The 23,923-nt window shown below is 45.5% G+C and overlaps 1 protein-coding gene across 2 annotated transcripts in view; it reads left to right on the forward strand.

Moving 5' to 3' along the window:
- The window catches only part of RAB11FIP3 (RAB11 family interacting protein 3), a 200,103-nt gene that overhangs the window by 89,197 nt on the left and 86,983 nt on the right, over positions 1–23,923 (forward strand). For both annotated transcript variants that reach the window (XM_034783026.1, XM_034783027.1), the window contains exon 3: positions 23,348–23,439. In XM_034783026.1, coding sequence (XP_034638917.1) covers positions 23,348–23,439 — 92 coding nt within the window. The remainder of the gene's footprint in view (positions 1–23,347; positions 23,440–23,923) is intronic.

A 23,923-nucleotide genomic window follows, 5' to 3' on the forward strand; every position in this document is an offset into this window, starting at 1 on the left:
GCTCTTTTCAGCCCGCCACCTCTCCTCTCGTTCATATTGTGCTTTTCTCATGTCCGACATTGACTGCCTCCACGCATTCTGCTGTGCTCTATCAGCGTGGGAGGACATCTGCAGCTCCGTGAACATATCGTCCCTCGTCCTACGTTTTCTCTTTCTAATATTCACTAGCCTCTGCGAAGGAGAAACATTTGCAGCTGGTGGTGGAGAAGGGAGAGGTGGTTAAAAAAGACACATTTTAGAGAAACACTCTTTCATTACAAGGTCGCATATTTCGGCTTGCAGGCAGCCATGGTAGGCCACAGTGTTTTGGCTTTTTTAACCACCTTAACATGCGGGAAAGGTTGCAAACAGCAGCGCATTTCCCATATCAAGGATGAATTGGGTTGCCCATTTAAAATGGGTTTTCAATGTAAAAGGAGGGGCTGCGGTTTCCCGGTTAACATGCGGCACTATCCCAAGTAAACCCCCCCCCCCCCAAGACCCGATTCTCTGGGATGATCACTTCACCCCTCCCCTCCACCGCGTGGTTAACAGCGGGGAACATTTCTGTTCAGAAGAGCAGGAACGGGCGCCTCTGAATGTCCCCTTAATAAAATCACCCCATTTCAACCAGGTGACCGTGAATGATATCACTCTCCTGAGGATAACAAAGAGAGATAAGGAATGGATATTGTGTGCATGCCAGCAAACACCGGGACCATATGCTGCCATGCTTTGTTATGCAATGATTCCAGACGACGTGCTACTGGCCTGGCGTGGTAAAGTGTCCTACCATGGCGGACGGGATAAGGCAGCCCTCCCCAGAAACCTTTTGCAAAGGCTTTGGGAGTACATAAAGGAGAGCTTTCTGGAGATGTCCCTGGAGGATTTCCGCTCCATCCCCATACACGTTAACAGACTTTTCCAGTAGATGTACTGGCCGCGATTGCCAGGGCAAATTAATCATTAAACACGCTTGCTTTTAAACCATGTGTAATGTTTACAAATATTTACAAAGGTACACTCACCAGAGGTCTCCTGTGTGCCCTGAGGGTCTTGGGTGAGTTCGGGGGTTACTGGTTCCAGGTCCAGGTTAACAAACAGTTCCTGGCTGTTGGGGAAACCGGTTTCTCCGCTTCCTTGCTGCTGTGAGCTACCTACAGTACCTCCATCCTCATCTTCCTTGTTCCCCGAACCGTCTTCCCTGTGTGTTTCTCCATTGACGGAGTCATAGCACGCGGTTGGGGTAGTGGTGGCTGCACCCCCTAGAATGGCATGCAGCTCCACGTAGAAACGGCAAGTTTGCGGCTCTGCCCCGGACCTTCCGTTTGCTTCTTTGGCTTTGTGGTAAGCTTGCCGTAGCTCCTTAATTTTCACGCGGCACTGCTGTGTGTCCCTGTTATGGCCTCGGTCCTTCATGGCCTTGGAGACCTTTTCTAATACTTTGCCATTTCTTTTACTGCTACGGAGTTCAGCTAGCACTGATTCATCTCCCCATATGGCGAGCAGATCCCGTACCTACCGTTCAGTCCGTGCTGGAGCTCTTTTGCGATCCTGGGACTCCATCACGGTTACCTGTGCTGATGAGCTCTGCGTGGTCACCTGTGCTCTCCACGCTGAGCAAACAGGAAATGAAATTCAAACATTCGCGGGTCTTTTCCTGTCTACCTGGTCAGTGCATCTGAGTTGAGAGTGCTGTCCAGAGCGGTCACAATGAAGCACTGTGGGATAGCTCCCGGAGGCCAATAACGTCGAATTCCGTCCACACTACCCCAATTCCGACCCGCAAAGGCCGGTTTTATCGCTAATCCCCTCGTCGGAGGTGGTGTAAAGAAACCGGTTTAAAGGACCCTGTAAGTCAAAAGAAAGGGCTTCGTCGTGTGGACGTGTCCAGGCTTAATTCGATTTAACGCTGCTAAAGTCGACCTAAACCCGTAGTGTAGACCAGGCCTTAGTCTTTAAGGTGCCACCAGACTCCTTGTTGTTTTTCTAGATACAGACTAACACGGCTACCCCCGGATACTCTAGTCAATCTGGTATCTTTAGAGAGGGGATAATTTACTCCTCTGTAACTTCTTTCTCCGTGAATAGCACTTGACCCTTGGCTCCCAGCTTCAAGTCATGCATTAGAAGCTTGAGATCCAAGAGGGAGAATATTGTGGTGGTGGTGGAGATGGTGATGATGATGGTAACTTCTCATAAAGCCTCTTGTTAGGTCAACAAGTCTCTCTTTTTACTGAATGTTTCCCAGTGTTTTGTTCAGACTTGTTTTAAACATGCCATGTGAAGTGGCTTTCACTGCTTCACTGGGGAAATTATAACAGGCTAATAGATTGTGCTGTCATGAAGCTTATCCTGAGATTCAGCCAAAATGATTCTATTGTTAATTTCAATCCTTTGTCCCCAGTTATCCCACTGTATTATGCCAAACAGTACCTCTCCTTGGTTCTTTATACCCTTCAAATATTACACCTCTTACCTATCCTTTTGTCATCTCTCAAGCAGTTAGCCTATATATATAATGCATGCTATCTTTCCTCATAAATCAATCTCTTCAGCCCCCTCATAATTTGTTCTTCTCTGTACTCTCTCCTACTAGAGGGATTTTTCTGGTGCCTAGTAGCAGTAAAAGACCTATATGGAGAAAGGACCTCTGCTACCTTTGCCCAAGACGAGATGCTTCTGCAGCCCAAAATTACACAGGGCTATTTTGTTTCCATGTCACTTCACAAATTCCTACCCTGTTTCCCCGAAAATAAGACATCCTCCGAAAATAAGGCCTACTTACAGTTTTGCCTCTCGTTGTAATATAAGGCATCCCCCCGATAATAAGACCTCCCCGATAATAAGGCATCCACCGATAATAAGGCATTTTTCATTTCTGAAAAATAAGACATCCCCTGAAAATAAGACCTAGCGCATCTTTGGGAGCAAAAATTAATATAAGACACTGTCTTATTTTCGGGGAAACAGGGTATGTAACTTGTGGTCCAATATTGTTCTAAAGTCTTGTGTGTTAATTGCTTCCCCTCCTTTCCCCTTCCATTAAATAACTTTCATTTTATTGTCTAGGCCCTTTTGTATTACTTCTCAGTCATAACAGGTGTGTGGTGTTCTCTTAATTGAATAACATCTCTGAACACAACTAATGTGTTTTTAAATGTCCCCCTTGCAGATCGCTATTAGATAAGATAGATATTAGATAAGACAGGACCTTTCCCAGTTCATGGTGATACCTCCCCCAACTAAAACTTTTACTGCTTACCAGAACCCTTTCGTAACTTTTCTTCAGGAAGTTTTCAAAAGCATGGAAACGAGAACAGCATTGCTATGCTGGAGGCTCTGGCTGAAAAATGGTGGTTCTCACAGCCACCCAGGAGATCATGCGTAGCCATATCCTGGACTTCTCAGGAGCCAAATACAAAAGCATAACCACATTGATCTGAATTAATTTTGCGCAAGATTTTGTGACTATCTAATGCATTGCTAAAACCCAAACACCCTGTGCTACTTTCCTCATTGCTGTTACTGGATCAGTCAATTATTTTAAATGTTATTTCCATTGTTGGGATTTAGTTGGTTAATTCAGGGAAGAGGAATTATCATCATGTTTACCTCCTGCCAATAGCTGTGCATGCCTGTACTCTTCAAAGCATGTGCCTACACTGTGCCCTTCCCCCCCCCCCCTTAAAAAAGTGTGTTCTTATCTCAGGTAGCTAGCTTGGGTTAAAATAGCAGTGAAGACAGGATATCTCAGTTTTTACCTTGTTAGCAGCTTGAGTAAAAACCTAAGGAAAACCTGGGCTTGAACTTTATTCGCTAACACGAATTAAAAACGGAGTTGCCGTGTCTTCACTGCTATTTTAATCCAGATTAGCTAACCTGAGTTAAGAACACCTTTTTTGCAGTGTAGACGTACTCTAGGAGTCTTGCCTTGTGGATTCTGAGGATGTGAGAACAAGGACTACAAATCAAATTTATGTGAACATTTTCCCTTTTCCCTCTTTCATTTAAAATGTTTTCTGGATGCTCTCTATATATGGTATTCTGAGCAAAAAACACTTGAAAAAACCAAAGCCCTGTTACGCCCACCACTGCCACTGTGATTGAAAGGGTGAGAATTGGTGGGGGAAGAGGGTGGTTTTTGTATGTTTTTATTTTTTATTTTTTATTTTATTTTTAAAGCATTTAGTCTACCTGCAGCCGTGGAGGAAAGTTTCGTGCACATTATTTAAAACTTTTCTCTGGGTTTGCAGCAACGGCAGTTTTGAATTGCCTTTCTGCTGTGTGTATTTTTCTGCGAGAATCAGTGACCTGGTTAACTGTCCGTGTTCACTCAGATCCTTTTAGTCCATGAGAACTGGCAGCAAAAGAAGCACTGCAAACAAGTGAGACTTTGCCAGGAACCATGGAACAGGCACTCATTTTAAAATCACTGAAAATAAAAATAAATGGAAGTGAAAAGATTACCCTTTTCCCTGTGCTTCTCGAGTTCTGAGCCACCACTTTAAATGCTTTCTGGTGAAATTCTCTTCAGTCCTATCAAAATGCCAACAGGCCAATCTTTCTCCCTTTTTCCTGTCTGCTTTGACCCCCTGAATTTAAGAGGATTGCTACTCTGAAAAGTGACCGTAAAAATGATACGGTGGATTGTTTCAGTGACTTCAGAGCTGCCTATTTTACAAGTTAATTTTTTTTCCTGACTGCTGGTCCTCACCCCTAGATCTGAGGCCTTATCTACAGTCGACATGGTATGTGGGTATAACTATTCCAGCAAAACCACCTCGTGAAGATGCAGTTTATATCGGCAAAATAATTCTTTTGCTTGTATATTTAACCCAGTCCCCCAAAGTAAATAGGCCAGAGGTTCTCAAACTGTGGTCCACGGACGAGCTCCATTTAGGTGGACTGTGGATAGTTTCCTCTAAGGTGCGCTCCTGGGCGGCCGCACACAAGAGAATGAAGAGCCACCCACCTAATTAGTGGAGCCACTCCAGTAAAAGCATGTGTTGAGAAAAATCTTTGATTTTGAATTCATTTAGCTTGTTAAGTTAGGTATTAGTTTGCATTTTACCTCTTATTTCTTTGTAACCAATTCTGACTTTTATGCCTCATTACTTGTAATCTCTTAAAATCTATCTGTCTTTAATAAAATTGTTTCATTGTTTATCTAAGTGAGTGTTTTGTTTGAGAACCTCCATTTGGGATAACAGGGTTTGTGCATATCACTTTTGTGACAGACCCAGACCAGTGGGGTACAGGAGTCTAGTAGAGGGCAAATATACTGGTCATTGGATGAGTAGTTTTCTGTTCCCTGAGTGACCAGAGCAGGGGCTGCACTAGAGTAATCAGGAACCTGCTAAAACCAGTTAAGGCTAATTAGGACACCTGGAGCCAATTAAGAAGAAGCTTCTAGAATCAATTAAGGCAGGCTAATCAGGGCACCTGGGTTTTAAAAAGGAGCTCACTTCAGTTTGTGGTGCGAGTGTGAGGAGTGGGGAGGAAGAGGCGCAAGGAGCTGAGAGTGAGAGGGTGTGCTGCTGGAGGACTGAGGAGCACAAGCGTTGTCAGACACCAGGAGGAAGGTCCTGTGGTGAGAATAAGGAAAGTGTTTGGAGGAGGCCATGGGGAAGTAGCCCAGGGAGTTGTAGCTGTCATGCAGCTGTTACAGGAGGCACTATAGACAGCTGCAGTCCACAGGGCCCTGGGCTGGAACCTGGAGTAGAGGGTGGGCCCGGGTTCCCCCCAAACCTCCCAATTGACCTGGACTGTGGGTTCTTCCAGAGGGGAAGGTCTCTGGGCTGTTCCCCAACCCACATGGTGAATCTCTGAGGCAAGAAAATCCGCCAATGAGCGCAGGACCCACCAAGATAGAGGAGGAACTTCGTCACACTTCCTATTAATTAAATGACTGACTTTCTGTGAGCTTGTATTGTCCAGAAGGAGAGAGCCGGGCAGTACAACAAGCACATTTCTGGTGACAAGTCTGGGACTGGGAGTTTGTTGGTGTTGCTCTGCAATATAATTCAGGAGTGACTGGCTAGAAGCACTCCTATAATTCAGCTGGGAGTGATTTTTGCATGCTGGATTTTTGCATGTGTGAGTAGACCAGAAGTGGTAGTCCTCACAGCGAAGCAGTGTAAATGACATCCCAGTTTGGACATTTGAGGGGGGATAACTGTCCATCAGTCCAGACTGTATCCTGGGAAATGTCACAGGAAGCCAAAACCACTTTATCAACAGGGTTTCTACCTTTTTATGGATTGTAAAACACCTTGCGGTGCATTATTTGCAGGTTATTGTGCAAGAATAGTTTGATAGTCTTTTGATGTATAGCACTGGCAAATCTGTAAGAGCTGGTGGCCTATATTATGTGGGTTAGGAACCAGAGCCCATCTGCAGTTCCTTGGGAAGAGGCAGTATCCACTGCAATATGGTGTTGAGCTATCATCAGAACCATTGGGTTGGCTTGATAACATCTTTGTAGTAACAATCTTTGTGCCTTAAAACCATTCTTACCTTCAACTTTTCATTTCCATTGCTCCCGAAAAGTCCAAATGAAAATATAAGAACTGTAGAAGAGTTCCATGTTTTGTGGATCAATACACCAAGCACTTCAGTCTGCCTGGGACAACACTTAGCACTTGAATAGTAGTGTATGGAATACTTAAGCCACTAATCTTAAAATTCATGTACTCCAGTATAAGAAATCTCACTGATGAAGCTCAATCGAAATTCACAAATACTGGAATAAAGCTGACTTTTTTTATTTTTTTAAATTATTTTGAGTGTTTGAAATTAAAGCTCAAAATTGTGTGTTTTGTTAGGCAAAGATTCAGGGGCCAGGGTGGAATGAATCCATTTAAAAAGTGTTCTCATTTCCCCACACACACATTTTGAGGGGGCATTTCGGCATTTTTATCCGAAGTGTATGTGGTAGACAGGGAAGATATGCAGCACCTGTTCTTGTACAAATTAAGTACCGTATTTTCCGGCGTATAAGACGACTGGGCGTATAAGACGACCCCCAACTTTTCCAGTTAAAATATAGAGTTTGGGATAGTCGCCGTATAAGACTACCCCTCTTCCAACGCACACCAAAAAAAAAAATTAAAAAAACATCAGATTTGATTTCAATATGGTAATTTAAATTCAAATGCTTATGACATGCAGGTACTTAGCAGGAAAACTGTCACTTATAAACATAAGGCTGTTTGTCATCAAACATGTAAACATAAAACAGTGCAAGTGGATTAAACTTTTCCTAATTCACTCTAAAGCTGAAAGGAAGGATAAGACAATAAACCCATGGGAGCTGCCATGCTGTTTGTTTTCTAAGCTGTCAACCGAACTGGAACGGATGATGATAGGAGGAAGATAACAAACGAGAGAGAGAGCAAGTGCCGGGCAAGTCCCTGGCGAGTTAGCAACGCCCATCATAACTGCAAGCTACGGTATTTTTACAGGTTTTGGTGGCGTGACAGTTTCCCTTTAAAAGCCTTCAAAATCCTCCTGTTCGTCATCTGATATCATAAGTACATCAATGACATCTTGTGATACATTTGTAAGGCAGTCATCGTATGGATCGAATTCCGTATCAGATGGTGTGGTTTCAGCTTCTTCTTCATCTTGCCACAAGTAGTCGTCCTCCATACCATCTAATGAATTTGATATGCCACACTTCTTGAAAGACTTGATTACTGTTTCTGCATCAATATCATTCCAGGCTTTTATGACAAACTTGCACAAAACATCCAACTGTGGAGCACGCATGTTTCCTCCTTTTGTGAATGACTTTTCGCTGCTAACCATCCATTCATTCCACTGTTCTTGAATGCGATCTTTAAATGGCTTGTTTAGGCACACATCCAGTGGCTGTACCAACGATGTCAATCCTGCAGGAATAACTGCCGCATCGGTGTTTAGTCTTGCAAGCATTTGCTTGGTGCTGGGAGTTAAATGAGCCCTGAACATATCCCACACCAGTAGACTACATTTTTGAATAAGTCCACCTGGTCGCCTGCTCCATACATTATCAAGCCACAGCTTTACCCCTTCTTCATCCATCCAGCCTTTTTCATTCACATGTACAAAACAACCAACAGGGAACTTGAATTTCGGCATTGTTTTTCTTTTAAAAATAATCATTGGTCTCAGTTTGGCGCCATCAGCTGTGCATCCCAGTACCACTGTAAAACTGGACTTCTCATGTCCTGTTTTAATTAAAATTGTTTTTTCACCTTTTTGATGGACAGTTTTATTTCCAACCATATCAAAATTCATTGGAGTTTCATCCATATTTCCAATACTACTTAACGCATAGCCATGTTTAGTGCGCTGTTGTATTACGTATCGATGGAAACTATTTACTTTGCTATCAAGATCTGCAGGTAATTTTGGGGCAATTCTCATCTTTTGCCTCAGTACCATATTATGCCTTCCCATGAATCTAGTACACCAGGATACAGTGGCCTTAAATCTGTTGCTGTGATCTGGGTTAGATTTGGCCCACTGAAGTGCAAACAAATGTATTTTATTTCGTGTCACTACATAACCGTTTTGGCGATGCTCATTCACCATGTCTGCTACATGTTTTTCGAGTTCTGGCCAATGTGGAGTGCCTCTTCTTAATGCACACTTACCCCTTGGCATACTCTTTAATGCTTTTTCATTTGCTTTCCAGTCCCGAACCATCTTTTCTGTTACTCCATATTGTCTTGCAGCAGCGCAGTTATTATGTTCCATGGCAAAGTTTACAACTTTAAGTTTGAAACTGGCTTCATATTTCTTTCTTCTTGCTGGTGGAGCCATGATGGGGTTTTGACTGTTGGACATTTGTATACTGTACTGTATGTACTGGTACTATACTGTATGAACAGGTACAGATACTGGTGCTGTACTGTATGTGATACCCAGTATACAACCACCAGCCAATCATGGCAAGCGATGTACCTTACCGGCGATTGGCTGGTTGTTGTATACAAAGCCTGCTTGGATTGGTCAGCTCTCCCTGCCTGCCCAGCCCTCCCTGTCTCCAAGACTATCAGAGCGGTAGCGCAAACACGCCTCTTTCACCCGTCTGGACCGCCCTTGTATCCTATTACCTCCTTCTCTGCCTCTCAGATCTCGCACATGCGCGCCTGCGCTGCTTCACTGCTGTCCTCAGGAGCGAGATCTGAGAGGCAGAGAAGGAGGTACGGTAATAGGATACAAGGGCGGGCCAGACGGGTGAAAGAGGCGTGTTTTTCTGGGCACTGCACCGCTCTATCTCTTTTTTCCATACCCCGGGCGTCTCGGACGCCTGCAGCTTGCTCCGCCCTTCACTTACACCTTCCCGGTGAGGCGCCCCCTCACCTCGTCATCGGGCGGGGATGCGGCCGCGGCCGTTTTTGAGCTCCCCCCACCATATGCGGCGACCGCAGATTCTCCAGTCCGGCTCGGAAGTTTCAGCACCCGCCCTATAAGACGACACCCGGCGTATAAGACGACCCCCGACTTTTGAGAAGATTTTCCTGGGTTAAAAAGTAGTCTTATACGCCAGAAAATACAGTATATCTGTGGGATTGCTATAGTTTTTTGTTTTTTTTTTTTTTAATAAAAGAATACTATACCTAAGTATTATAAGTGGTGCAGGTAATGATGCCTAAAATTAGGGTTGACTGATTTCCAATATAAAATCCAGTTTTCAGTTGCTTTGTAACTTTTGCCAAACTTCAACTGTTTAGGCTGAAATTTTCCATGTTGAGTGTCTGCTACAGGTCCTTTTTGCTGAGATTAAAAAAAAAAAGAGAAAAAAGATCAGTCCGGCTCTTTTTCAGAATGAGGTTAAATAAAAGCACATTGTTTTGTCCACATTAAATTCTTACTAACATTTAGCTCCTCCATGCTTTTTGAGCAGGGACTTGAAATTTGGTGCCGGAATCACCTTGGTGTTAGGGATGTGCCTTTTGTTGCTTTCCTGGACCCACTTCCTATTTCCCACTGTGATCTCTTCCGCAGCGCTCCAAACCATTAAAGGGGTAGGGTGCAGGTAAATCTAATCGTAACATTCCCTTATCAATGCTACATATTCCTTGTGAAAGTCCACCCAAATTTGGCAGTTATAAGCCTCTGAAAATCTGTCTGCACCCATATTCAGAGTTTGGGACCTTGCATTCAGCATGCTCCATCCCCTCCCTTCCAGTTCATCTGAACCAACCAGACTACAAGTGCGGTCCCCGCAGAGCAACTGAACATGTTCCATCCTGAGGTTCTAGAGGCTGAGCAGGATTTTCTTCACAATTGTTCCTAGTGCCACAGCTGTTCCAGCAGAACCAAGACTAGGGAACCTCTTTCCTGCGTTTGCTGTGCTCCCTCTACCAGCATCCAGCTAAGGCTATGGGGCAGAACAGTCTGTAGCCTCTAGCCCATGTTCCCTTCCAGAACCAAGCATTGAACCCAGGAGTCCTGTGTCTCTATATTGCTCTGCTGTCAGCAAATATCTGAAACACACTTTGCCAGTAGATCTTGTCTCCCTCTAGTGGTTGATCCACAGAGTGGTTCTCAGCTGACTGCTGCCAGTTACTCCATTAGTTCAAGTGATCTGTGATGTGGCAGTAAAGATCTGAATCCTGCTGTGACACAAGTTGTAGATCAATATGGTTTCACATGATAAATTTCTGATTTTCATTTTTTAAAACAAAATTGGGAAATTACATTTTAAAAAAACCTACATCAACAGACTATTAAGTCTGCAAATTCAAGCATTCCAAAGTTAGGACATACAAGAATGAGGGTTGCCCCTTCAGCCTTAATATAGCCCCATTATGCATATGCATTATTGGGGTACAATTTTTAATTACGTGATCACATGCTATTTTTTCCCCCACAGTACCCCTGCCTTATTAGTGCACAGGAGGGATGGTATTCTGGGAACTGATCAGGCTTGTGTAGGGAATGAGGCTGTTCTCTGTCGAACACCTGCATTGCTTGTTGCAGAAGTTGAAAGATGTGTAGCAAATGAGGCACGGGATTGGAGGAAGAGAGGATGGTCTCTTGATTAAGGAAGTTTAATGCCACCCTGGAGAATTTGATTCTATCCCTGCCTCTGCAACGGTCTTCCTATGTGATGCTGGGCAAGTCCCTTGAACTGAGATAAATCCAAAATGTTCCTTGTTTTTCTCGGTACCCAACATGAGAGACTTGGGCTCAGACTTGTAGATGTTTTGAGCACTGACTACTGAGGTTGATTGAAGCTGTGCTTTGAACATATAAAGTGCTCTAAATATACTGAGTACTCTGAAAAATCAGGAGCTAGGTGTTTCAAACTGGACACCCCAAATTAGTGTATCCTTTTGTAAGTTTTGTCTTTAATCTCTCTCTCTCTCTCTGTCTTCATTCCCCAGGTGTAAAATGGGGACAGTAATACTATCTGATCTCGGGGGTGTTGTGAAGATCAATTCATTAATATTTGTGTCACGGAGAGCACCATAGAAATGCTCATGAGGAAATGAATACTTTTTTGGTTCACTGCTGGGTTTTAGATGGTGTATGTTAAGAAGACCTGAGCCAGAATATTGAATTAGGGGGATAAAAAAAAATATGGAATAACCATCTACCCAGGCACTGAAGGAGGCAGGTTTCCTGTGGAAAAATTAGCATGTGGCCATGAAATTAAAGACCTGCATCAGAACCATTCATGCAAGGGGACCAAATTAAGGGTGCACAGGAAACTTTAATTCTGACACTTCCGAACTTTTGATTTGCTTGACTTTGCAATCTTTATATAGTTCTTTAAATGTAGTGCTTTGGATGTAATATTGCATAGTGTATAGTGTATAGAAAGCTTCCCTGCTCCTAGGCAGAGTCAGTATGTGATCTCTCCAGATAGTTAGTTAGAGGCTGGATCACAAGAAGAGAAGTGGATTCCCCTTTAGATGCAATCCTAGCTGCGTAGAAAAGAGGAGTTGCCTTCCCCTTAAAGGGCGAGAACATACATGTCTATACCATGCTGGAGACCTTTTCATGCCCCCACTTCTGTCTAGTTCTTTCACCAGCCCCTTATTCTGTTTTTGTTAGTAATCTTTGCTCCCCAGCCATCCAACTCTACTTTTTTCTAACCTCGCACTCCTCCAAACTCCTCTCCATGGCTTCCTGCTCCTTGATCTCCCCTTTCTCCTCACCATATTCCAGGTTGAGTATCCCATTCACAGTTCTCCTGCTCTGTAGCACTTCCCCCACATCCTCCAAATGCCTTCATCCTTCTTGCAGTGCATGTGGTGCAAGCTGAGAGGCTTAAGACTTCTCACACAGCAGCACTGTGTAACTCCCACAAGCTCCCACTTACTGGGTACTAGCATGATTGGGGTTAGGGTGACCAGACGTCCCGATATTTTGGTGTCTGTCCCGCGTCCCGACCGATCTTCGATTGGGACGCATTTTGTCCCGATATTGGCCGGCAGCACTTTTTTGTTTTGGTTGGGTTTTTTTGCTCAGCCAGCGGGCACCTCCCCCCCCCCCCCCCCCCCCGCCCCCAATGTGTCCCGATATTTTCTTCCCCTCACCTGGTCACCCGAATCGGCGGGAGCAATTATCCAAACCTGGGGAGAGGTCAAGCGACTCCTTCATCTGTTCCTGGCTCCTGTTGCGGGACTCGCAGGAAGCCAAGAGCAGAAGTGCCAATGTTAACAGGCGCAGAGAGGCAGAGAGAGAGAGTGTGTATGTGTGTGTGTGTGAGACTGACCCCTAGCCCTTGTATGCTTAAGAATTGAGTCGAACTTGAAGCTGTAGAAATGTAGAAAGAACCGTAGTGCTGCCCACCTTGTGGGATCCGAAGCTGCTGTTGATATAAAGAAATGGGAGGGGAGAGTTTGGAAAGGGTGTAAGGCTTTTCCCCTACCCCTTCCAGCCCCTAGTCAGTGCCACCTATTTATACCTGGAGAAGACACTGCAAAGTGAAGGTCTCCCCTTGCTGAAATAGGAATCCATTTTATAAAGGACATGCTGTCCCTGAAGCAGGAGGACTATTAGGCCAGTGCTAATTCTGTCCTGCAATTAAGAACGGACGGCTATTTGGAACTAAAATTAAAGGCATGTGGTGCAGCGATGCCTCTGGAAATACCAATCCAGCTATCTTGTATCTTTTTAACCTAAAAAATCCAACTAATGGCTTGCCCCTCTGTGGAGGGACTGCTTGTACAGATAGGTTCTGCTCTCTTGGACAGATTCATAGTCCTTAGCTATTGCTGACCCTGACAGTTTCTGGTGTTTACTACATATTTTCACCACCTTGTTTTTAAAACCCTCTGCTTTTAATAGGTTAGTCTCCTAAACGTCAGTCCATCATTTCTTTGGTGCGGAGTTGCTGTCTAAATTAAACTATACTTCAGTCTTTCTTTCTGAGGTTTACGTTAAGATTCCTCCCATCCTCTTGTCCCCTGTCCCACCCCACCCCAAACTCTTTTACAAGGTCTCTAGGTCTCTTTCCTGGTCTCTTCTCTACACTTACAGTTCATGCAAGTTCCCAGCCTCATTACCTGACATTGAATAATTCGAGTTCTCTACGTAATCCTTACTGTTCAAATCATTGCTGGCTTACTAGGTACAGTATGTGTTGTCAACTCACTTAAACACTTTTGAAAGGATCTATTTTTCTAGGTCATTCTGAAATGAAGTAGACACAATTGGCTCTGCTAGTGACCTGCCTGTCACTGCCCTCGCTGATCTCCAGTATGGAATGTTCTCCTTAGGTTGAAACCCTCTGCTGTGTGTCCCTAAGCCAGTTTTTAATTTATTTCAGGAGCCATCTCTGCTCATGACTTCCTGTATTCTAGCTCCACGTTTTGCTTTGTAGTATAATTCAAGCCTTTCAGGAAATACTTCTGCTTTCACAACGCCCTTTATTAACACTTATCCTGACTTCATCCCAGTGAATTAGCTCCCATTTGACAAATGGAGAAACTGAGGCACAGAGCGCTTCAATGACTTGTCCAAAGCCACAGGCCTCTCTGTCGGAGCTGCGGCTAGAACTTGGGGAGGTCCTACCTCCCCCTGCTCTGTACAGTACACTAGCTCATCCTGCTCCCTCTGTGACTGTACTAGACTCGTGGGGGGAGTTTCTCACCATTCTAGTACCAGCTCTGCCACTGGCAATGCTGTTTATAACTTGTACTGCTGTAGTGTCTAGGAGCCCCAGTCATGGAGCAGGACCCCATTATGCTTGGCGCTGTATAAACCCAGAACAAAGAGAAGCCCTAGCCCGAAAGAGCTTACAATTGAAGGGTAAGAGGAGACACAACGGGGCATACAGACAGGCAGGGGAGCACAAGGAACCAATGAGATAATATGGGTAGGGTGACCAGATCAGCAGTCCAAAATATCGGGACGGGGGAGGAGGGGGGAAAAAAAGGCATTTAAAAGGGGCCGGGGGTATTAGCAGGCCCCGGCCCCGCGCGCTGCCCTCCCTGCGAAGCCTCCCGCCCCCCGGCCTGCCACGGGCATATGCGGCATGCGGTGGATCCGGGCGGGGGCAGCGCGGAGCAGGCAGGAGCCGGGAGGGCGGCAGGGGCCGAATCCCCACTGCTGCCAGGGAGCCCCGTGCCTCTCCTGCTCGTGGCTGCGGCTCCTTCCCGGCAGGATGCGCCTCCCGCCGCCCCGGCCACATGCGGCGCGCGTCCCCCCCCCCCCCCCGCCTACTCTCCCTCCCGCCGGGAAGGAGCAGCTGGACACGTGCCGCATGTGGCCGGGACAGGCCGGGGGGCACGTCCCGCCGGGAAGGAGCCGCAGCCGCGAGCGGGAGGGAGAGGCGCAGGGCTCCCTGGCAGCAGCAGGGATTCGGCTCACGCAGCCCAGCCGGCCCCTGCCTGCTCCACGCTGCCCCTGCCCAGACCCACCGCGCTACCCGGCGGGCTGCAGGGCTGGAGCAGCCTCCAGGCTGCGCTCCCGGCCCCGGGTGCAGCGGCCCGGGCAGGAGCCCTCTGTCGCGGTGGGGGGCTCAAAGTTGAGCTCCCCCGTCTCCCTCCCTTGCCAGCCCACTTTGCCTGCCGGGTGCCCGAGTGCTGGAGCTGACTCACCAGCTCCAGTATCCAGGTACCACCGCCACTCCCTCCCTCCCAGGCTTGTGCCGCCATGCTGCAAGCCTGGGAGGGAGGAGGAATGCTGTGTGGTTGGGGAAGAGGCGGGGCCAGGGCAGGGATTTGGGGGGGGAGCCAATGGGGGGAAGGGAGGGGTCGGAGTGCAACATTTCTTTTTTGTCCAGTGTCCTGACCAAACATCAGTCGGGATGCGGAACAAAGAAGCAAAAATCGGGACGTCTGGTCACCCTAAATAGAGGTCAGCGTGGTAGGCAGTGGTCTCTCCATTGTCAAGTTTGTTTTATGGGCATCATAGCAAGGAGCATGGTAGGAAGGGATTTGAAAGAGGACACTGAGGTAGCTTTGCCGATGTTCATGGGGAACCCCCACTCTGAACGCAGGGCAGTATGGGAGAAAGTGTAAAGGTGATTGTTTGACTATTTAACAATGGCTGATTAGAGGCGAGTCGCATCTCGATAGTGTATGAGAGGTGATAGGCGGTGCGGGGCCTTGAACGTGAAGGCCAGTAGCTTATGTTGGACGTGACAGAGAAAAAGGAGCTAGTGGAGGGACGCAAAGAGAGGGGTGATGTACTCAAATTGAGAAGCTAGAGAGATTATCGTTGCAGTGGCATTTTGAATGGATACAAGCAGGGCAAGATGGGATTTGTGAAAGTCAGCGAAGAACATGTTGCTGTAACTGATATGTGAGATGCCGAGTCTGAATGAAATAGGAAAGGCTGTATCTGGGGGTGTCAAGCCTGCTTCCCCACTTTGAACTTTAGGGTACAAATGTGGGGGCCTGCATGAAGACTTCTAAGCTTAACTACCAACTTAGTTCTGGTCCGCTGCCACCATTCTCAAAAACTAATTCCCTTCCCTGGGTAGCCTTGAGAAACCTTTCACCAATTCCCTGGTGAATACAGATCCAACCCCCTTGGATCTTAAAACAAGGAGAAATTAACCATTCCCCTCCTTCCTCCCACCAACTCCTGGTGAATACAGATCCAACCCCCTTGGATCTAAAAACAAGGAGAAATTAACCATTCCCCTCCTTCCTCCCACCAACTCCTGGTGAATACAGATCCAACCCCCTTGGATCTAAAAACAAGGAAAAATCAATCAGGTTCTTAAAAAGAAGGCTTTTAATTAAAGAAAAAGGTAAAAATCATCTCTGTAAAATCAGTATGGAAAATAACTTTACAGGGTAATCAAACTTAAAGAGCTCAGAGGACCTCCCTCTAGCCTCAGGTTCAAAGCATAGCAAACAAAGATAAACACTGTAGTAAAAAGGTACATTTACAAGTTGAGAAAACAAAGTAAAACTAAGACGCCTTGCCTGGCTTTTTACTTACAAGTTTGAAATAGGAGAGACTTGTTTAGAAAGATGTGGAGAACCTGGATTGATGTCTGGTCCCTCTCAGTCCTGAGGGCGAACACCCACACAAACAAAGAACACAAACAAAAGCCTTCCCCTCCCCAAGATTTGAAAGTATCTTGTCCCCTTATTGGTCCTTTAGGTCAGATGCCAGCCAGGTTACCTGAGCTTCTTAACCCTTTACAGGGAAAAGGATTTTGGAGTCTCTGGCCATGAGGGATTTTATAGTATTGTACATAGGACAGCTGTTACACCCTTCCCTTTATAGTTATGACAGGGGGATGTTAGGCAGAAAGAAATGGCAAGATTTAGACACAGCCTGCATATAGTGATCTAATGAGGGCAGAGTTGAAGATGACACCCAGGGTATGGCTCTGAGTGACAATGATTGTGGTGTTGTCCACAGTGATTGGGAGAGGCAGAGAACTCCAGACGGCATATTCAGTGAACTCTGAAACTAATGGGAGAAGTGGGGAGGTGGATGGAGGGGCAAGTGGAGTCAAGGCACCTCCTATAAATCAGAGATTAAAGCATGTTTGTACTGTGGGGGGGAAAGAGCCAAAGGAGAGCAAGAAGGATGAGAGTGGGTGTGAGGGAGATCCGAGATGGGATGGAGTCACTTGGCCATGTGGAAAGTTAGTGGAGAGCAGATGAGAAAGGGCAGGGAGGAGGTGAGAGTTTGCGTGGGTGTCCCTGGTGTCATAGTCGACCGTGTGTAAATCCTGGTTAATGCCAGTGCCCTTTCTACACTAATACTCCCACCGTTGCTGCTGCTGCTAGTGAAGATGTGCTGCTGGTTGTGATAGTGGGAACATTTCAGAAACAATTCTAGCCTGGGCAAGGTCTTCTATACCGTGCTGACTTAATGCATGAGTTTGTATGTACATGTGAAGGTGGTGTTCATGGGTCTGGAGCACCTAATAATCAGCTAGGTAGTTCTTTTGTTTTTCTTGTCATTTGGACAGGAATTTGAAAGCTTAATGCAGCCTATTGTGTTGGAGGACAGGCAGGCGAGATCTCCATAGCAACCCTTAGTATACACAAAGCGCCATATGAGGGGTGGGGGAGGTTGGGGAAAGAACCTGCCATAAGAGGAAAGATAATGAGTTGAGTAGAAAACTCGCCCATGGTGTTCACTGTTTTTTGTCTTCATTGTCTGCTTTCTGCAGCTAGTGGAGAAAGTAGCCTTGAGTTGGAGGCATGTGGAAACAAACCTGACTTCTAGCGATTGCTTCTGTAGAAGGGAGCGATGGCAAGTATGCAATCAGCTGTTGAGAAATCTATACATTTTTTTCTTACAAAGCTCTTTTTAGTGGTGCTACATTTTCAAAGCACAAATCACAGTAAGAATAGAATATCTGACTATTCGGAGAGACCTCTCCAGCATAACCAAGTCACAAACAGATGGGGCAACTTGCATCCATATTCTCCACAAAATTAAATAAGATCTAGTGTGTTGGACACTGTCCCTTCATGTAACTGAGCAAGCACAAAGGGTAGGATCAGACAGCATTAGAGCTAACTGGAATGATGACAGAGGGTGAGTGTAGCAGAGATTTTGTTTATTTTAATTGTGCACGGTTCCCATCAACAACTCAAGATGTGCATATATAACATCAGACTCTCTTAATCCAGCCCCCTCCCCCGACCTAAAATCCTCCTATTTCAGCGTACCCCCTCAGAAAGGACCTGAATAAGTAGTTTTGCCTTGAAGCATGCATGGAGGGCCACTAGGTGCTTAGACTGGGGAGAGGAGTACATTTGAATCAAGAGCTGAGGCTTTGTTTACTCTAGACTTGTAATTTTTTCCCCCTCTGCTGATAGCAGCAGTCGGAGCAGTATTGTAGACCAGACTTCAGTATTTCAGCCACCATGTTGCCTGACCCAGCTTAGAGCAATTCTAGATGATACAGTGGTAAAAGTGCTGGCAGCCACCCAGTTCCTAGCCACTTGGCACAGGTCTGGTCGCTGTAAGCTCAGCACTCCGTATATTGTTAACTCTCTTGATACCCACATAGAGATGAGGCTCTGAAGTCATAAAGGGCTTTTAGAAATTGAAACTTTCACCGTGAATTGCACCTGGAAACTAACTGGAAGTCAGCACAGTCTGTGGAGCACGGGTGCAATGTGCAGTCTATGCAGACCATCACTAAATGCTCTAGCTGCAGCTTCCAAATACTCTTTAAATCTAGCCTGAGTTAGAACATGTTGCAATAATCCAGAGGCATGAATTATAAGGTCCACATCTGATGAGATCTCTCCTCATCCACCTAGAGATGTCAATATTAATAGTATATTTTAGAAGGGCTGCTCGCTCACTCCTCCACAAAGATCAGCCTTCTCCCTGCTCATCTTTGAGACTCAGGTCACTGTCTCTGTCTCTGCCTCAAAAAGAACAGGAGTACTTGTGGCACCTTAGAGACTAACATTTGTTGGAGCATAAGCTTTCATGGGCTACAGCCCACTTCTTCGGATGCATATAGAATAGAACATATATTGAGGAGATATATACACACATACAGAGAGCATGAACAGCTGTGAGTTGTCTTACCAACTCTGAGAGGCCAATTAAGTAAGAGGGGGGGAAAAAACCTTTTGAAGTGATAATCAAGATAGCCCAGTACAGACAGTTTGATAAGAAGTGTGAGAATACTTACAAGGGGAGATAGATTCAATGTTTGTAATGGCTCAGCCATTTCCAGTCTTTATTCAATCCTAAATTGATTGTATCTAGTTTGCATATCAATTCCAGCTCAGCAGTCTCTCATTGGAGTCTATTTTTGAAGCTTTCTGTTGTAAAATAGCCACCCGCAAGTCTGTCATTGAATGACCAGACATGTTAAAGTGTTCTCCCACTGGTTTTTGAGTATTATGATTCCTGATGTCAGATTTGTGTCCATAAATTCTTTTGCGTAGAGACTGTCCGGTTTGGCCAATGTACATGGCAGAGGGGCATTGCTGGCACATGATGGCATATATCACATTGGTAGATGTGCAGGTGAATGAGCCGCTGATGGTATGGCTGATGTGATTAGGTCCTATGATAATGTCACTTGAATAGATATGTGGACAGAGTTAGCATCGGGCTTTGTTGCAAGGATAGGTTCCTGGGTCAGTGTTTTTGTTCAGTGATGTGTGGTTGCTGGTGAGTATTTGCTTTAGGTTGGGGGGTTGTCTGTAAGCGAGGACAGGTCTGTCTCCCAAACATTGAATCTATCTCCCCTTGTAAGTATTCTCACACTTCTTATCAAACTGTCTGTACTGGACTATCTTGATTATCACTTCAAAAGGTTTTTTTTCCTCTTACTTAATTGGCCTCTCAGAGTTGGTAAGACAACTCCCACCTGTTCATGCTCTCTGTATGTGTGTGTGTATATATATCTCCTCAATATATGTTCCATTCTATATGCATCCGAATAAGTGGGCTGTAGCCCACGAAAGCTTATGCTCTAATAAATTTGTTAGTCTCTAAGGTGCCTGTTCTTTTTGCGGATACAGACTAACACGGCTGCTACTCTGAAACCTGTCTCTGCCTCGTGTGGTTGGGAATGAGAACACTTTCCTTGGGTTTTCGCAGCTGTAGAAGTCAGGAGCCCACGTTGTCTTTTTCAAAATTTGAAATCCTAGAATGATGGAAAGTTGAGATGAAAGAACTCTGTTGGGTTATGTGCCCACCCCTGCCAATTCAGGATAGTTCCTTGCTACTGGAGATTCTCAAGTGCTTTGTCCAGCATCGTTTAAAGCAAGCTGCATATAGAGCCGAGTAACTAAAATCGGAGAGAGAAACTATCTCTGATAGGAAAAGGTTTTGAATTTTTAAATAACGTTGGGGCTAAAAATGGGGTAAAGAAAACACAGTCTTCAAGTACCTTTTTACATGACCACTTTATTTGCATAGGAGGTGGAGGAACGCTGGCTAGTTGTCTCACTATTAGAATACTGACTAGCTCTGGCTGAGTATGTGACAATCTCTCTTTGATTACAAAGCAGAATCAAAAGACTATAATCGCTGGCAAAAGAGAACTTGGCCTGTGCAGCTCCAAGAGATATTACAGACGTAAATTGCACACAGGAGCACCTTTTCATCGGTTGAAGGAATGACCCTGCCACTTTCGTACGGTAGAGCACATAATCAGACACCACTTGCTAAAGAACATGTTCAATCTTGTTCCTCACTGTGATTTATGGTGTCGCCACTGAAAGCCACACATCCAGGTTAAGGGAGGACTGCTTTGTCAGAATGCCATGTGTTGTAGGCTTCCTCTAAATTGCATAGCTTTACAGTCCATAGACATAAGGTGAGGGTATCCATCAAGCCAGAGGTTAGTTATACAGTAGTTAACTCCTAGAGTTTGGATTCAGGGTGTGTGTGTTACAATGTTCCATTTTTACTGGCCTACTGAAAGGGCAACATTGATGGGTTTTAGGGAAGGTTACTGCAACTCTTAGCTTTGGGTGAGTTAGGGAGAGTAAAAAGGGGATGGGAGGAGATAGGTGTGAAGGCAGGGTTACCAGATGTCTGGGTTTTCCTGGACAGAGCCTCTTTTTGATCCTCTGTCCAGGCGGATTTTTCAAATATCAGGCAATGTCTGGGATTTTTATAGAACAGTCTTTGCAGCTCAGAAAGAGCCCTGATTGGTCTACTTCCTGATTAGTCCCGCCCTACCTCTGCAGCTGATTGGTCCATCCTCCTGCAGCCACAACTGCTGGATCCTGCCCACCCAGCCCCCAGCCCTGGGGAGGAGGTCCTGCAGGGAGGTGCTAACTTACGACTGTCACTGCATCCTGGGCTTGTGCCAGCTGCCCTGCCACCATGACAGGGAGCAACACTGCCCCCCACCTCCAGTGAGCACTGCTGTTGCAGGTGTGCCCTCCGCCCCCTCATACCTCTCCAGCTCCTCCCTGCACCCCCACCCCTCTGGCAGTGTCCTCTTTTTGGGAACCTGAAATATGGTAACCATAGAAGGAGATCTGGAGTCATGGAATAATCAGGCCTATTTTTAAGAGATGTTTGCTCCTATTTTTAAAATTAAAAAAACCCACTTTGAAAGAGGGGATTAAGTAAATGTACACTTTCTTTGTAATGAGTATAGCAAGCTAGCTAAACCAGGTATGCACGTTTCAGCCCAGTCTCCCCACCCCTGGGCCACTGAGTTCCTGCTGCTTGTCAAGTTTCTGTGCATCACAGTTACTGCTGACACACTCCTTCGTTTTGCTGCTCTCAAAGGACCTGTTGATTATAGCAGTGAAGTATTCTGGTAAACATTGCTTGGTGGTGGCACTTGTGTGAGGACACTTTTTTCTTCACCCTTAGGGTAAAAGCACTTTTCTCCAGGCTTTTCAAATTGCAGAACAATTTGCAGACCTAGAATGGACTGAAAGCAGCTTGTTTAGGTGGTGATTATTTGTGTTACAGTAGTGCCTAGAAGCCCCAATAGAGATTGGGACAGTCTCTGTCCTGAAGCGTTTTCACTCTAAATAGCCAAGTCAATGGATGGGAAGGGAAATGGAAAAGAGGCTGGGGAAGATAATTTGATCATGCTTACACAACAGGTAAGTGACAGAACTGGACTTCCAGTCCAGTGTTCTGTACAAATAATAATAATAGACCATACTGCCTCCTACTCTTAATAACAAGTCAAATCTATTAATAGCAAAAGCTATTTATTAACGTTTTCTGGATAGATGTTGAACTTGTGCACACACACATTTTCCACTCCATGCATCTGATGAAGTAGGTATTCACCCACGAAAGCTTATGCTCCAATACGTCTGTTAGTCTATAAGGTGCCACAGGACTCTTTGTCGCTTTGTACATCATTGGACAGCTTCTCTAAAACACTATTGTCCATAGTGATTCCTTGCCCTGGTTAATGTCATCCAAGTTAAACAGCTTTGATATGTGTAAATTCAAGAGATGTGATCCTGCTCCCACCATTTAATTTGAGCCCATGCGATTGGGTATCTTACTTTAACCCTTCACCTTCCCTGATTGAACTAACCTCGTTATCTCCATACTGATTTATACCTGCCTCTGGAAATTTCCATTACTTGCATCTGAAGAAGTGAGGTTCTTACCCACGAAATCTTATGCTCCCAATACTTCTGTTAGTCTTTAAAGGTACCACAGGACCCTCTGTTGCTTTTTACTTTAACCCAGTGTTTCTCAACCTGTGGGAGGAGTCCTAGGTATTGCTCAGAGGGGTGGGGAGGACTTGTGCAGAAGGGAGCATTGGGGCTGAGAAAAATTCTATGATCTCAGATCGACTCTAATGTCAAGATGCTTGTGTTTTGGGTAAAGTGGTTCAAGTAAAGCCCCTTGAAAGCCACCCTCTGTCCCTGCTCTTCTGTCTTGGTGGCTCCTGATGGAGCTGCAGGCTCAGCAGCAGCCTGTTCTCTTCACCAGTCCAATGGCAGTCAGTTCAGTCTTGTGTAGAACTGATGGATTCCCCTGCCCCCAGCAGCATGTAGCCTTCTGCTGAGTAGGAGAATGGGGAAGTGGGAAGAGGTGGCATTGCTGGGGAGAACAGTGAAAAAAGCTAGTGACCAGCAATACCACAGAAGAATAAAGAGTGAAGAAAGAACACACAGAAAAGGAGAGATGGCAGCAATTGTGCCATAGTATGTTGTGGGGAGACAGGAACCCAGATCCCAATCACCTTCAAGGTGCGGAGGGACACCAAGGACCTAATGTTAGGAAGCACTTTTTTAACTCGATTAATCCTGTGACTTTGGCTGCTCTCAAACTGGGATCTTTAATAATAATTAAAAATCCCGCCTCATAAAAATCCTCCTCTGTTGAAAAGTAAGTCCTCTCTCAACTCTGGCCCGCAACTACCGGCTCTCGCAGGGACATGCTCTTCATTTTGGGGTTCAAATCCACTTCTGATCTCTTTTCTCCCCGCTAGTAACAGCTGACTTTTTCTTTTCTGTGCTTTCAGATTCTGACAGCCAGTTGTATGAGATGGGGTATACCCATGAAGAGGAACCTTCTGTCTGTCCTGATGAGTTTGATGACTTCGTCACGTTTGAGGCAAGTATAAGTAAGCTAATAAGGGCATGAAACCTGGGAGTGTGTAGTCTGGGACTTGAAATACATAGGCAGTTTGCCTTGTAGAGGTGCTGAGCCCTCACAGCTGCTGTTAACTTCAGTGGGGGTGGTGCTCAGAGTCTCTGAAAGCTGGTGATGTGTTGAACACAAGCACTGTTCTTGATAGAAAACAGCACCTGTGTAAAAAGTCTGATAGCATCCCTTTGCCTTACCCTTGTATTAGAATCAGCATTTCTGCCTGCCAGACATTGCTGCATGTTGCTTTGGTGCTCAGAGTTGATGATAGCATTGAATGTTCATAAGGTTTTTCCATCTCTGGACACAAGCTGCCAGTGTGTGTTGTGTTCCTTGTGGGAGTGATGCCCCTTGTGGCAAAAGAATGTTAGCAGCATGGCAAAGATACGTTGCTGTGGTTGCATTAGTTTTGCCACTGGGGGTTGTGGCAACAGAGAGCATGAACCCAGTT

Source organism: Trachemys scripta, chromosome 10 (genome assembly GCF_013100865.1).
Source record: "Trachemys scripta elegans isolate TJP31775 chromosome 10, CAS_Tse_1.0, whole genome shotgun sequence".
Taxonomy (NCBI): Eukaryota; Metazoa; Chordata; order Testudines; family Emydidae; genus Trachemys; species Trachemys scripta.